Source organism: Condylostylus longicornis, unplaced genomic scaffold, assembly GCF_029603195.1.
Source record: "Condylostylus longicornis isolate FDR11 unplaced genomic scaffold, ASM2960319v2 ptg000010l, whole genome shotgun sequence".
NCBI classification, from domain to species: domain Eukaryota; kingdom Metazoa; phylum Arthropoda; class Insecta; order Diptera; family Dolichopodidae; genus Condylostylus; species Condylostylus longicornis.
Genome location: NW_026577979.1, coordinates 19,218,281 through 19,234,434, shown reverse-complemented (window position 1 = coordinate 19,234,434; position 16,154 = coordinate 19,218,281). Strand labels below are relative to the sequence as shown.

Genomic DNA, 16,154 nt, shown 5'->3' with positions numbered 1-16,154 from the left:
CCAGTAAAAAATTGCATAAGAAGAAGGGGCATTTTCGAAAATTCTGTTCTAACTGAAATCTTACAAAATATGATACAAAGTATGATCGATAAATCAAAACTGCAAAATCTTCAAATGTAGCATGATCAATAAGAGCAAAAGTTCGAAAATCGTTTCATGCATAAAATTCTAAATTTACTTTAAAATGTTAAATAAAAGATCTTTAAAGATTTTTTAAGAAATGCTTCACAAATATTTTAAGTTTGAAATAAATCACATAGAAAAATTTAAAATTTTAAAAATCTGGAAATCTGGAAAATATTACACTGGATTTCATAAAATTATTTTTACTAGTCTCATTATTTTTCATTATTGAATAAAACTGCATGTAAAACTTATGGCAATTTACTTTTATCATTGTGTTGCAAGAAAGTTAGCCTAATGGACTTTCCTAATGAATAGCGTCACCGTTTTCTTTGCCATGTCCTATATCGTCCCATTAATTTGTGTGCAAATGTGTTGCTGTTAATTTCTCATAAGCGTTTACATTCTATGGTGCCTAAGTGTGCGAAAAGTAATTTAAAGAATAACTTTAAAAATATGAAGACTAATTTTGTATAAACGCATATAAGGTGTTACAAGTTTATTTTGCTAAGTTCACAATTTACTTTAAAGTTAGATTCAAGCGAAATATAAAAGTGTTAAAAGAAAAAGCAATCGTGTATACCTACACATTGCAATTAAAAATTCAAAAGCATATTTAAATAAAAAATCTAATTAAAGCTAACCTATATGTTTGTTTTATTCTACATCCATCTTCAATTTGCACTGTCAGTACCTTAGAAAACGAATTATATAATTTTTAATGCAACTAAACATACATAAACATGCATAATTAATTGCGTACAATTTTATGTAGAAAAATTAACCTTTCGTGCAATCAAAAATTTTTACTCTAGCACTAATTATTTTTAATGAACGTCGTACAAGTTCATATTTAATTATACAAATGTATTTTGTATTAAATGTATACATACACACATATAACTCATAAACTGTTTGAGTTAAAATAAAAAAAATATCACATTCAACTGTCAAACTTGCTACTTTTATTCGAACTTTCCCATTATATTTGGAAATTGTAAAATAGTAAAATGAAATCGGATGAAATCGGAAGCACATAACAAATCGCATTGCATCCTTAAAAGTTCAAAGACATCTAATGTGAGAAGCACATAATCGATCGCATTGTATCCCTTGCAAGTTCTATTTCGGTAATAGTTTTACAAATAAATTGCAAAATTTGGTGAAAATATTTGCCGCATAGAACATTCGTTACATTCTAATTAATATACCTCTAGTAGTTGGGCAGATAGTACTCATATATGAGCTACGTCGAAGTTTCTTGCTAAATTGACTTTTAATGAAAATCAATTGTAAATCATCCTATTAAAGACAAATTGTTGTGATCAATATAATTTTGCTCCAATAAAAAATTAAGAAAACTCGCTCCCTTTGGAACAAAATAAATTTCATTATAGTTTATATGGCTGCATTTAGAGTTGTGTGAAAATATTAGTTAAGCCCCCAATTTTATGCAATTTTGTCAGAATCATAAAATATAATTAAATCGAAGAAGTACATATAAAAAAGCAAATCTCTATTATAACCGCTAGAAATGTGGACGGCGTCTGTTAAAATTTTAAGAACAATAAAAAAGATATAAATTCTGGACTAGAAATTCGATAACATTTTGAAATTTACTAGAAGCGACCACAATATATAGATTTTCAAGAAGAACAAAATGATAATTAATGTGATTGAACCGAGAAATGTGTACGTCAGTAGAATGTGTTGTAGTTAAAAAAATTATCAAAACACACAATGTTTGTCGTTTATTGTGTATGCACGCGTATAATCTTAAACGTTGTTTTGGATTTAAGACAACTTAATGACTACAAGTTGCTACAATTTAAAAATACTTCAAATTATTTTCAACAACAAGGCGCATCAAAAATTGACAGGCAATAAATTAAATCTTATTATGGAAAATAAAAAATCAAAACAAATTCGAATTTGCTCTCTAAAGCTTAACGAAGCGAATGCAAGCTTGTATTAAAGTGAAAGCAATTTCTTTTTAAAGCAGGCTTTTTACGCGATTATAAGATAATGTAAACTATTAAAAAAATGCAAGTAGAATTACAAGTAAACAATTTAATATTTTAATGCATTTTGTAAACGTAAAAATTTATTTCAATTTCCAAATTAAAGATACGTACAAGTAAATAGCACGTATTTACACATATCATATGTACATACGTAAGTATTATATGTATATGTGTGTAAGTATAAGTATTTAGTGCATAAAATCTCTTTTAAATGCAGAAAAAAAAAAAAAAACTATAACGATTTCATTAAATGACCGCGAAAAGTAAAACTGAAAAAATTATCTCAGCTAAATTTTTATTAATTTCGCAAAAAAATTTGATAATTACAAAAAGTCGATAATGTTTTAATTAACAAACGTGTGTATTGTATATATACACACCATAAATGAACACGATTTAAAAGCCATGTGACAAAATCTTGAAATATGTGCGGAATAAATTGTACAAATAATATGAAAATGTTCACTAATATGAAAAAACAACTGAAGTCCATAAAATGACTGAAAACAAAATACTACAAAAACCTCTTAGGTTGTAAGGAAATAAAAGGAAATTAAATAACTGTAAAAGAAATAGTGATTGAGGGTTTTCTACAAGGAATAATATAAACTTTTTACGAATTTTTTTGTAATGATAATCGGGAAAATCGGGTTATACTGGTATTTATAGTATAGTAACAATGTAATGTTTTCTAATTTCGGATAATTACAACCAAGAAATAATTTCTTATAGTAGAATTGTGTTGTAGAATTTTTTAACAATTTTACTTTATTACCTCTGCATAGCAAAAACCAAATCAAAATCTCTGAGAAAATAAAACAGATCAAAAGTCGTAATCTATTTTATAGACAGCAAAACAGAACAAAGATTGTGAATAGAACAAACGACAATCACTAACGTTACCCAATTTTTATGTGGTAATACATACAACAGCGTGTTACAACAACTAGCCATGTTTTAAGCTTATAACACTTAGAATATATTTCAAATTTTCTATTACACATAATAAAGGCATGTGTACTCTTCTTCAACCACAAATACTCTAGGGTTAAATGTAACTACATAAAATATCCGTTCGTGTGTGTTGTTCAATTGTCACAATGATAACTTAAAAATATGTTTGAGTTTGACATAAAAGCCTTATTCGACTAACTGCTGCTGCGTTACAATAATTCAGTTTTTTAGTAATAAGGTGGCTATTACAATAAAATTTTATTCCTTAGTGAATTTAGTGAATGAAAATAATATATTTGAGGTTGTACCTTTAGAGTATTGGTTCGCGTATCACACAGTTGGCACTGCTAAACTAAATAAATCATTACTTCTGCACAAAACCGTGTATTGCTATTTGCATTACAATTTACAATTGATATAAAATTAAATATTGATTTTTATAAATTTTTGTAAGTTTTCCTACATACCTTTATGTTTCCACTTTAAGCAAACTTTATTTTTATTTCAAAATTTGGAATTTTCTGCCAAACAAAATTTTAATGTAACAAAGTAACTCTCACTCTTATTATTACATTCGAGCAAAATTTTATGCGTTCAAATTTACATTTTTTAATTTGCATTGATTTGTGATAAAATTATATGGCCATGGATGAGTAAACGATGGTTTTCTATAAACTAATCAATAATTTCCAAATAATTAGTTTTACAAAAGTGTACTTTATCAACTGGATGTTAACAATAAGTAGAATACTTCATATTCAAAGTTTAAGAAATACCACTTTATCATTATTGAATCTGAATTCAAAAATTGTACAATAAATTCAACAAAATTTTTTTTAATAAAATTATTAAAAAAGCAACGTAACAAAGTAACTGTATAAAAATATTACCGTATTTATTTAATTTTTTTTTTACGTTTGACAGAACTAGTTTTGGAGTGGTTATTTGCATATAGCAAAAATCGAATCCAATTATTATTGTGGATAATCAAAACTATAACTATAATCAAAAAGACATTGTTGTTTTCTCAAACAACTTTTTATCGTACATTGTATATTATGTATTAGACTAGTTGCAATTATGTACAATTTACGATTAAAGTTGCATAGTTTTTAAACAAATAATAAATTGTTAAATTAGCAAAAGAAAAAAGTACTTTTCAAAACATGCTGGAGTATACATAACTGTAGCAATCTAGTATACTAACAATAAATAACGAGCGCATAATATAGACGAAATTTATTGCCACCCTATAAAATCTATGTAAAACTCACACTCGTTTTTAGATATACATCATTCTGAACTTTTAAGTAGCGTTTTGGCGAATTAAGTGATAACCTTAACCAACGATAACCTCGTTTTCTTTAGAATCAAACCGCAACAACTATCTTGCAAATAAAACGTAAAATTAGCAAAGTTGCAAACCAAAAACAGCAAATTCTTGTTTTTTAAGATTTCTGAAATTACTTTGAACTTTCTTGATTTGTTGGGACGTTGGGACGAGTTGGTTCCATAGAATTGTCAAAAGCAAATTATGTGACAATAACTAATGACGTCTAATAAATGTTAAAAATAAAGACCTAAAATGCGAACTGTTTTATTAGCGTGGCTAAATGGATGTCACCGAAGGTAACCAAAGCAAAGTGAGGAAAATAATCATAGACTCAATGAGAATTTCATTTACTTACTCTATTTACTTTGTGCATTTGATTACTGTCAAAAAACAAAGTAAGTAAGAAAATTATTGGACCTTCATATATAACCTTACAATTCTACATGAGAATCTGTTTAGGTGAACTTCGACGTATAAACGTTCAGACTTAAAATAATAACGTACATATCGTGCACGATTTTTGGTTAGATCCTTGGTAACGTGTTCGTTGCACCAAGTAAATTGATGATAAATAAAATTATTATTTATTTTTTTTTTCATTTATCTTTATGTATCCAAATTTAAAAAAAAAGTAAAACCTAAAATGATCAAAAAATGGTCGTGGACAAATGATCCAAGCCAGTCGACTATTTGTTCTAAGATACCACAACACATTCACGTATGACTTACATTTATTAGGTACAGTTTTTGACAACACTATAAATTAAATTAGATGAGTTAACCATTTAATAAATTTTTGTCTGATTCCAACAGCACGATATGGAAGTCAGGCGGAAATTTGGCATCATTTAACGATAAATGTGCCACATTTTGACGATATATGAATATGTTTAGTTGTTTCATCTTCCTAACAACAAAATCTGTTCCGTATTCAATCTAAACTTTTACAAATTGTAGCTCAACTTGAATTGCCTATCCCAGTATTATTTTTAGAGGCCCCACAATATTAATCTTTTTTCGATTTTCTCATTAATATATTCCACTGACATGAAATTATGTTATAGACATTTGTAAAACTAGAAATTTCAGGTTCAATAATTTTATTATATAAAAGTATACTAGTGAGATAATATTGATCCAAAAATTTAGTATATTTAGTGAAAATTGAATAAATCTCATGTGAAAGCATTATGAATGTTACGATCTTAAATAACAAGAATATATGTATATGTAGGTTGTTAAGATATTTAAGAAAAAAGAATAATTTGTAGTAAGATTACTAAATAAGTAAATTGTTTTAGTAGTTTAAATTTAATTGCAATTATCAAAAATGTTGCAAAAACTCTTTGTACGTTGTTAGCACGCATTATCAAAATTTATTAAATATATGCGTACCTATACATTGTCGGAAATATAAACTTTTACCGTAATTCAATAATAAAATTTAATTTTAACAATTCAATAATCGAAAATTTATTCAATTATACGCTACAATTGTATTACATAAAAAAACAAAAATTTTATTTAATTGATCTACTTTCATTTTTCCCCAAAAAATATTATCAGAACGAAATAAATTTTTTTTTTTTGGTTTGAAAAAAATAAATACGTTTCCGTTTTTTAATGGTCAAATGATTTTGTGAGAAGTTATGTTATTTCTCATATATTAACATACACTGCGTATACATATAATTACTTACTTTAAAATTCATGAATAACAATTGAAATGATTGCATTTCCGGCAGTAATCGTTTTTTTTTTTATTTTACATAATTATTAAATCGATACCATGTACATATACAGTATACACACATGTACATTCAGATAAATCATTCGCATCATTCACGACATAAGTAAAAATTTAATTATAAAAATTTTCCAGAAATTATAGATTTGTAAGTTGTAATATTGTATAAAAATGAATGTATGTATGTATGCTGCACATGCTCAAACTATATTTTTAATATTAAAATGTTCTTATTTGAAAAATAAGTAAAAAATTCACCTGAAATCATCACCTTGCAAACTAAGCAATTATTTTACTTTTAATAACAACAAAGACTCAATTATTGTTATATTTAAAAATTAAGAGGAAAAACTGCTAAGTTAACCATTTTTATTAAATGAAATAATTAAAAGAAAACATTTTTGATTTCATTTGTATTTGAAGAATAAAAAAGAAAAACCACGGAATATACTTTAAAACATACAATATATACAAGCATATACATATAACTATATACATACATATATACGTACATTTTATTTGAATTTCAAATTTTAAATTTTTTTTTTTTTTATTTTTATTTTTATTTTATTATCTTTCTCTTATTTATTATTCTGTATTTTTATGTCTCTTTTTTTTTATTTTCGTTCAATTTCAGCGAACAAGAAAGCCAAATTATTAAACGGATCTTCAGTCGGTCACAATCAACAGAAGCAGCAACAGCAGCAGCAGCAACAGCAACGTCTTAAACAAAATATTAATAATAATAATTCAGTTTCCGAATTATATTCAACACATCATTTTCAAAATCAAACACAACAACAACATCAAAACAAGCAACAACAGAAACAACACCAACAACAGCAAAATAATAATTCCATCAATAACAACAATAATAATTCATCTTCATCTGGTAATAATAGTGGTAGCGATGGTGATTATCAACAATCAAATTATTCACATTTAGGTTATGAACGTCCTTGTTCACGTCCCGGTGGACCAAATTTAGTTAACAAACAATTAGTTTTACCATTTGTACCACCAAGTTTTCCAAATAAATCACCAGATGGTGTTACACATTTAATAAAACCATCAGAATATTTAAAAAGTATTAGTGATAAAAGATCTTGCACATCATCTGCAAGGTAAATTTCTTAATTTTTTTTAATAATTTAATTAAATATTAATTATAGGAATTGAAATTTATTTATTGAAAGTGAAAGCTTAAATTAAATTTCATATTATGAGTGCTTTTAATAATTCGATATAAAAAGTGAGAAAATTTTCTTATACATTTTTTACTTAATAAAATCAGAAATGCGAATTTGTAATTTATTTTGATAATTGGGCCGGAAAAGTAAAAAAAAAAAATAATAAAAAGCAATGACCAACTTAAAAATATAAGAAAATAGAATTTAATAAATATTTTAAATTTTTTGGAAAATTTTGTTAATGCGTCTCACAACACAGTATTTATGGCGACTAAAGGATTGTATAAAATTGAAAAAAAAATATGAAATTAATAGCTAGTTAATGTTTTTGAAAACGCTGACCGAGTATAATTTCATTAATGATAAAATATATACTTAATGAAATTATAGAATAAAAATTTGAATCGTAGGATTTAAAATAAAATCGAGAGAAGTAGTTGAAACTACAATATTTTATTGCTAATGCCCATATTTACAAAAATTAGTACGCAAATGCTAATTGCGGGAACAGCAGCAATAGTAAGAAATTAACAATTTTTAGTAAATTTTCGGAAAAAAACAAGTTTTTAACTCTTAAACGCTAAAATTTTAAAATTTTCAATAACCACAATTGTTTTCTAGAGAATTATATAAATTTTTTTGTAAAGAAAAGGCCTTTAGAAACTTGAACGTTGAATTTATTTTAGACTTATTGGAAATAACAAATCTTAAATAATTTAATACAATAACACGATTAGGAAAAAATTGTATCAACAGACTAACTAAACTTTCTTTCCAATATTTTTCTTAAAACTCTCAAAAGTAATATTAGGATAAACATTAGGATTCGAAAAAATTTTACAATTTGAATAACGCATTAAGGGTAAACCGAATTCGAATAACTAAACGAAACATAACACATATATGCATATATAAATCATATTGCATATACATACAAATGACATTATAAAATGAAATTTTCAACAATTAAAAATTCACTTTTTTATCGTTGTATAGATCTACCGACACAGAAGAGTACATGCAAATTTCAATTCATCATCACCACATTCATCAAAATTCCAGTGGCGGAGCAGAAATTCCAAAACCGCCACCGCCACCACCATTACCAATCCCTCCTATTCATGGTAATGAAAATTCAAGTCGTGGAATTCCTCCGCCTCCACCGCCCATACAAGATACTGTAACACGGAAACAACATCAACCTTTATCAGCTATCTCTATACAAGATCTAAATAGTGTACAGGTAAGTAATAAGTTTATTTGTACTACCAAAATAAAATATATACATCATGAATCGGCCTAAAATTTATAGATTCTTTTTAAACAAACACAGATGTCTGTATTAAACACCCAATTAGTTATCTAAATGAATATTAAATTAATCATCGATTTATTACAAATTGTAGCTTCGTCGAACAGAAACAAAAATGCTTTCAAAAACATTTTCGGCACCAACTCGAAGCATCAGTATGCAATGTTTGTCCACTACAAATGATGCATTTCTAAAAACGGATTTAATTGCTGAGCTTAAAATGTCGAAAGATATTCCAGGTATTAAAAAATTAAAAGTTGAAAAAGCAAAGCAAGCTGAAAGAGAGCATTACACAGAATTATCTAAACAATTCACGGCTAGTAAATTTGTTGACCAGGTGAGTTTCACAGTTTGTATAAGAATTGTGTAAATGTTAGAATGTTTTTTTTTGTCTCTTTTCGTTTGATTTTTTTTTTTTTTTGATTTTTGAAACAACAAAACAAAAGATTCAATTTCAGATACCCGATAAGGATCAAGCGGGTAATATAATACCTGATTGGAAGAGACAGATGTTAGCTAAAAAGGCAGCTGAACGAGCCAAAAAAGAATTCGAAGAAAGAATGGCCATTGAAGCGGAAAACCGTCGACTTTCCCAAATACCACAATGGAAACGAGACTTATTGGCTAGAAGAGAAGAAGCTGAAAATAAATTAAAGTAAGAATTTTCATAAAGTCATAACAGTCATTTTTATGGTTTAGCCACTTTACTTAGTAAATCTAGAAAATATAAGAAACAAATATAATTGAATCTAAAACATGGTCCGAATTTTATCTTGATTTCAACTGAATTTTGATTAAATTATTTTATTCTTTACGATAATTTAAAATTATTACATAATATGTGAAACAAATAAATTATTATTAGTAAATTGTCACATAATAATTTTTAGGGCCACTATCTATACACCCCGAGTTGAAGAATCTTCAAGAATAACCGATACTTGGCGTCTTAAAAATACTCAACGTGCAGTCTCTATTGACAATATTAATTTTTCATGTTCAACAACCATTACAACAATGAATTCGAATGGAGTAATTGGAAATTCAGATAATTCAGAAAAAATTGAAATCAACAATAATAGCAATGCTAATCAATCCACAGATTATAATAGTAATGATAACAACGATAATAAAAATAATCAACACAATAATAATAACACTAATAATAATAATAGTAATTATAATAGTAATAACGTTAACAATTGTAGTAACATAAATACTGAAAATGATGAAAATGAAAATATAATTCCTTGGCGAGCTCAACTTAGAAAAACGAATAGTAGATTAAGTCTAATTGGTTAATCAATATAATGTACATTAATATTATATACTTACATATATATATATACATATATATGAATAATTATTATAAACATTGCAATAACTATTTAACTAACCCTTTCAATTGGTATTAAAAACAAAAAGGCAATCAAAATTTTATTAAAAATATTATTGACGAAAACTTATTTTCTTAACATTTAAACTAATTATTTGAATAATATGAGCAATGAATAATTATTATAATTTTGTATATTTGATAGATTTAATGACTATACATATTTGTATGTATGTATGAACTTTAAAAATAAAAATATTTTTCTAATTCCAATGTCATTTTTAATATCGTTGTATGATTTTTCACCAATGATTTTATTTAAATAAAAATATAAAAATTCAATTCTTATGTAAGTTTTTTTTTTTTGTTTTTTTTTGTTATTTTCATAATTATATAATAAAATTATATTGTAAATTTTATAAGTAGTGTTATACTAATCAACATTTTTGTCAAATTTATAAATAAAAAATGATGTAGTTAAATGGACTTACACCCAGCGCAGAAAAAACCCTCGCACTTAATTTTTTTTCGAAATTCTGTATTTAATTAATTTTCATACTAAAGTGGTCTCACTCAATTAAATATTGAGTTTTGTTTTTTACTTTGGTGTCTTCCCTTAATGTAAGGAACAGTTACTTTTTTGTTTATCGTTTAAAGTTATGTGGTTTTTAATAAGAAGTTCAAGTTTCATACAAAAAATAAGTTAAAAATATGGTGTTATCTCTCGAACAAAAAGCTAAAATCTTAGCGCTACATGAGAATGGTGTATCAAATAGACAAATTGCGATAAAATTAGGGACAAACGAATGGAGTATAAGAAATTTTTTAAAAAATTATATTATTTCTGGCTCTTTGGAGCGAAAAACTGGAAGTGGAAGGCCGAAGCTTCTTAATGAAAGGGATGAAAGACTTTTGAAACGAATATCACTTCGAAATCGATTTTTAAATGCGGGCCAAGTTAGAAAGATATTTCAAAAGCAAACTGGAAAGCGAATTTCAATACGAACAATGCAAATTGAGTTGAATAAGTTAGGAATGGAAGCCCGAAAGCCAGCTAAAAAGCCCCTTTTGTCGAAGAAAATGAAGTCGCAGCGTTTGGAATGGGCAAATACCTATAAAAACTGGACTGTGGAAGACTGGGGAAAAGTGATTTTTTCTGACGAGTCTAAATTCAACTTGATTGGACCTGATGGATCGCTCACAGTTCGGCGTAGAACAGGAGAACGATATTCACAAAATTGCGTTTTGCCAACAATGAAGTTTTCACCCTATATAATGGTTTGGGGGGCCATTACAAGGTATGGTGTTGGAAGGCTAATTCTTCTGGAAGGTGTAGTAAAGCTCAGGAGTACATAAAAATTATCATTGAAGGTGTAGTTCCGACAATTGAGCAACTTTCTGAATATACTCAAAATGTAATTTTTCAAGATGATTCTGCGCCATGCCATAGAGCTAAAACGGTGAGAATTTCTCTTGTGATTTCAAAATTTTTGTATTTTAAATTAATTTTATGGTTTTCTATTTCTTTTAGGTTCGAAACTGCAAGACTGATTTAGGGATTTCGTCACTTCCTTGGCCTGGAAACAGTCCAGACCTAAATCCCATTGAGAATTGCTGGAGTATGATGGGTAAAAAAATCCGGGCTGAACGGCCACAATCTCTAGTGAAGATGAAAAACATCATCGAGAAGGTTTGGTATGAGGAAATAAACGTCGAATATCTTGAAAGTTTGTATTTTTCAATGGCTCGAAGGGTTGAAGCTGTCGTTAAAGCAAGAGGTTTTTCAACCAAGTACTAAATGTTAATTACCATTGTTATACCTTCTATTATTAATTTTTTTGTTTTTATTAATCTACTAGTTACTTGCAATTTCAATAATAATGTATAATTTTTTAGTTAAACTTAAGATATTGTGAATGAATGAATATTTTAAGACCTTGATTTTTAAGTTTAAATTTTGATTTTTTTCTATATTATGACCATTGGGTTTAAAACTTTTAAATTCCTGGATATGCATTTATTTTTTTCGTATTAAATTTTATTTAAAATTGTTAAAAATATAATATATTGAAAAAATTTGAACCAAATTTTTGTGTTTATTTGATTTAAATACCGTATTTTAAAAGAATTTATTAAAAGAGTACCGTGCGAGGGTTTTTTCTGCGCTGGGTGTAAGTGCAATTTAAATATAAAATGGAAGATTAAAAATTTATTTAATTTTTTTTTTTAATTTTGTTTTTTTGTTGTCTTATATAAACAGATTTAATTTTTTTTTTATTTTAAATTTGGCAATAATTATTTTATTTTTGAAATTTATGTTTTGTATATTATTCTTAATGAAAAAAATTTAAACAATTGAAAAATAAATTTATGTATTTAAAAAAAATAAAATAAAATATGCAAATTTACACAATATTATATTATATACATAAATGTAGATAAATTATATAATATTATGTAATTATTCAATAAATTAAAGGAATATTTTTGAATTATTTTACACTACAAAACTAAGCTGAATGTCTTCACGTTTCCTTATGTCCTTAAAGCAATTTTTAAAAAAATGACATTAATAATTTAAAATACGAAGTTAATCGCTTACAATTTAATTTCAAAAGCCATTTTGTCATTGTACAATATTTTCTTACCTGATTTCGCAGTAGATTGGTAAAAGAAACCAGACGCTATTTCTCTGCCTTTTGCAAAATTTGTAAAATTTAAAAAATGTCTGTCGTGTCGAGGTAATTGTTAAAAAACGACATTTTTAAGACTATCATGTCAATAACTTAAAGAAAGAAGTTAGGTGTTGTTAAGAAACCAATCTCTCCTATAGACATAGATTTCTCAATAATACACAAAAACGTATAAAATTTATTTTTCTGTATATACGCAAATTTTTTAAAAAGCACAATTTTGTAGGGAATGTGTTAAAAAACAAGTTGAAGACTAAAATATCTATAGGTATTTAAAAGGCATTTGAGATATGTACGCTTATAACACAAATTTTGAGTGCAGCAGCATAAAAAGGAATATATACCTTAAGAGTACGTTATGAATGATATTTATAAATATTCTGCTAAAAATTATAGTATTTACCGTAAATATTTTGATTTATTTTCCTGGACAGACGTACACAACTTTAAAAAAGAAAAAATAAAATATGTAATAACTTGCCCTTAATTTATACCTATACGAAAATCATAGTTTTTACCGAAGCTTCATCATTTCCTCATAACTTAAAAATTTTTTAGCTTTAAATGTACGCTGTAAATAAAACAAATTGTTTGTATTCATATTTAATTTTTTACTTAAATTATTTGTTCGGCATAGGTATATACAGGGTGTCTAAGTAGTTCTAAGAAAATTAGTATTTTTGCAAATACTAATTTTCTCGTTATAATTCTTGTTTTTTTTTTCAATTTGGTTTCACTGTTTGCATTCGTACCTGTTAATTGTGTCTTTATTTTTTGTTAGCCTAGAAATGAATCGCGATAACAAGCGCATTACTATTACAGAATTACACACGTCATGTATGAAGACCTCTGATATTGTAAGGACGACTGGTTACAAAAAAATGACTATCTATGATGCCATAAAAGATAACCAAGAGTTGGAGAGTACGTCGGAACATCCCCGTAGCGGCCGTCCTGTCACTATATGATTGAACTTTATTATGAAATTACCATCGAACAGTGCGCCACCATTATGAATGTATTACTGCAAATTTTGAGCATTTGTTGTAAATATTTTATTGAATATTGTTTTTAGTACTCTAATAAACGTGTCTTATCAGTTAATAATGTTAATTTCTTAATCCAAGTAGCAGTTCTAAGCTGTAAAAATATTTAAAAAAAAGTACGGGAACTTTTTGGACGCCCTGTATGTATATTATGCAAGTAGGTAGTTACTATTTTTTTCAGTATTTGAATTATTTTGGGTATACCCAACACTAATAATACTGTATCAGTTAATGCTGATATTTTCAACATTAAAAATTTAAAAAATTCCAAAATTTCAGCATCTAGAATTTGAATTTTATTTTACGTAATTTTCATTAAATTCCTTTTATATACTTATGCATTTAGTTTTATATAATAAAGAACGTACACACATTTCGACTTGAAATTTTCGGCTTAAACGCAAAAGAAACTTAAAAGAATTTTTACCACATTTGAAGTATGTATCCTATTGCTAAAAAAGGCATAAATTTTTGGAAAAAATTTTAATATCTAAGAAGTTATGTAAGTATTACAACATTGTGTAAGTGTTGGAGTTCTTGCCAGTCAGAAATTAAAAGCATTAAAAAGAAATACAAATGTTTTCTTTTTGTTAAATTTTACAATCTGATGAAAGCAATTGATATTTACCATAATTTTAAAAATTGATTTAAATTTTGAGTTAAAACTTCATGAAATCTTAATCTTGATAAATAGTTGAATTCCGCCAATATTTCTCTTCAAAGGAAAATTTATTTTTTAATATTGAAATAAGTTACAAAAGATTCAGCTTAGTGTCTTTTTTTGTAAAATATTTTTTCATCCTTAAAGGTCGTTAAAATTTTTTCTACAACTATAACTGCTTAAATTCATAATATACAGGGAGTTCGGGACTCAATGGTATCCCCGAATCAGGGTGATAGAATACATGCAGACGAACGAGAAACACCTAGTGATGTTTTTCTTTTAAAGCCTTTGTTCTCGAGTTATGGGGCCTCAAAGTTGGAACATGCAAAAACCGTCTTATTTTTACATTTTTCGATCATGCTACTAATTAAACTATGTAAGTTATTTTGTTTTAAAAAATAAATACAATTAATCCCTTATTTAAAGTTGTTTTTGAAACCGAAAATTTACGACTTTAATACCCTTATTATGATCGGCGAAGCGAATGGCTAGGCGAGTTGAATGGACTAAGCGAATCGAATGACATTTTAAAATATGATCGGCGAATTCTTCATTCTCCAGATCCAAAATGTTGCTACCGCAAGACATCAGAAAACCTAACGAAAATAATAAGGTTAACACCACACATATTTACATTGTTTTTGTGTTTCTGCAAAAACAATTGAATTTTCTTTCCTATTTAGCAATGTCGGGGTTGTTGTCCATTAATTTTTTTAAATGCTTAGTATTGTTTTTGGTTCGTTTTTTTCACGCTTAAATTAGTATTAAACAATCAATATTTTTTACAATAATTTGCAGAATTTTATGAACTTGCTTTACAGATAGTTTAGATTTTCCATTACATCACTATAAATACTGTAATATCCAATAAAAAAAAACACTTACATACTTATGTATTATTTTGATTTTTGGTTTTATTCGCCAAGCTTGTCACACAGAATTTTCATTCGAAAGATTAGAATGCTCATTCGCCTAAAATTTAGGCAAATTCGCTAATCATAATACCAAAAATTTCATTTCCTTGGCCGATCAAAATAAGGGGCTAAGTGAAGTGACTCAAAGCAACATTCATTTCATAACGAAATTTTATAAAAGAAATTTCTCTTCAATTTTGAGTTATTTCTTTAAAAAAAAACAGAATTTTAACAAGGTTTAAACTAAAGTGAAAACTATGTATATATGTATATTTAACTAATAGATATTGAACGCAAAAATTATTATTAAATTACATATTGAACGTAATATGTATTAAGTATGTACATATGTATGTATGTATGAGTAATCATAACTCAAAAGTGATTTCGTAATTTTTCGTAACTAGTATTTGCTGAAAAATATAATGATGGCACGAATTTGAGTACACGATTGCAGAATTGAATATGTACAGTTTCCCAACATTCGTGTTACATACGGCTATATAACAATACTTTGCACTGTGACTCGTCTCTACTTTAAAATGAAAAATAATTCAATAAATTGTGAATGTGATACCTCCATTTTGTGCGTCTAAATTATACATAATCGTTTCGCTCTTTCCTGAAATTTTAGTTTGCATGATAGTTGATGGTTGTCTAATCAACGCGCTTGATAATAGGGGTTTTTCATCGATTCAGTTGTAACTTAGGGGATTTTCGTCTATTCACGCTTTTTTTTTTTACGCAGTCTACAAATTCTGAAACTTCTAAATACATAATCAGTCGTTCGAAATTAACAGGAATGATATTGTTTATGA

At 26.7% G+C, this 16,154-nt stretch overlaps 1 protein-coding gene across 3 annotated transcripts in view; it reads left to right on the top strand.

The window, feature by feature from the left end:
- Positions 1–10,297, top strand: part of LOC129618756 (probable serine/threonine-protein kinase cdc7) — a 53,277-nt gene extending 42,980 nt beyond the window's left edge. The window contains exons 8-13 of one of the 3 annotated variants that reach the window (XM_055533721.1): positions 6,819–7,073; positions 7,128–7,305; positions 8,368–8,614; positions 8,778–9,020; positions 9,130–9,338; positions 9,574–10,297. In XM_055533721.1, the coding sequence (XP_055389696.1) occupies positions 6,819–7,073; positions 7,128–7,305; positions 8,368–8,614; positions 8,778–9,020; positions 9,130–9,338; positions 9,574–9,985 (1,544 nt within the window). In that variant the 3' untranslated portion in view covers positions 9,986–10,297. Of the gene's footprint in view, positions 1–6,818; positions 7,306–8,367; positions 8,615–8,777; positions 9,021–9,129; positions 9,339–9,573 lie in introns of all 3 variants that reach the window. The other 2 variants (XM_055533720.1, XM_055533719.1) reach the window with 2 other exon arrangements.
- The last annotated feature ends 5,857 nt before the right edge of the window (positions 10,298–16,154 follow it).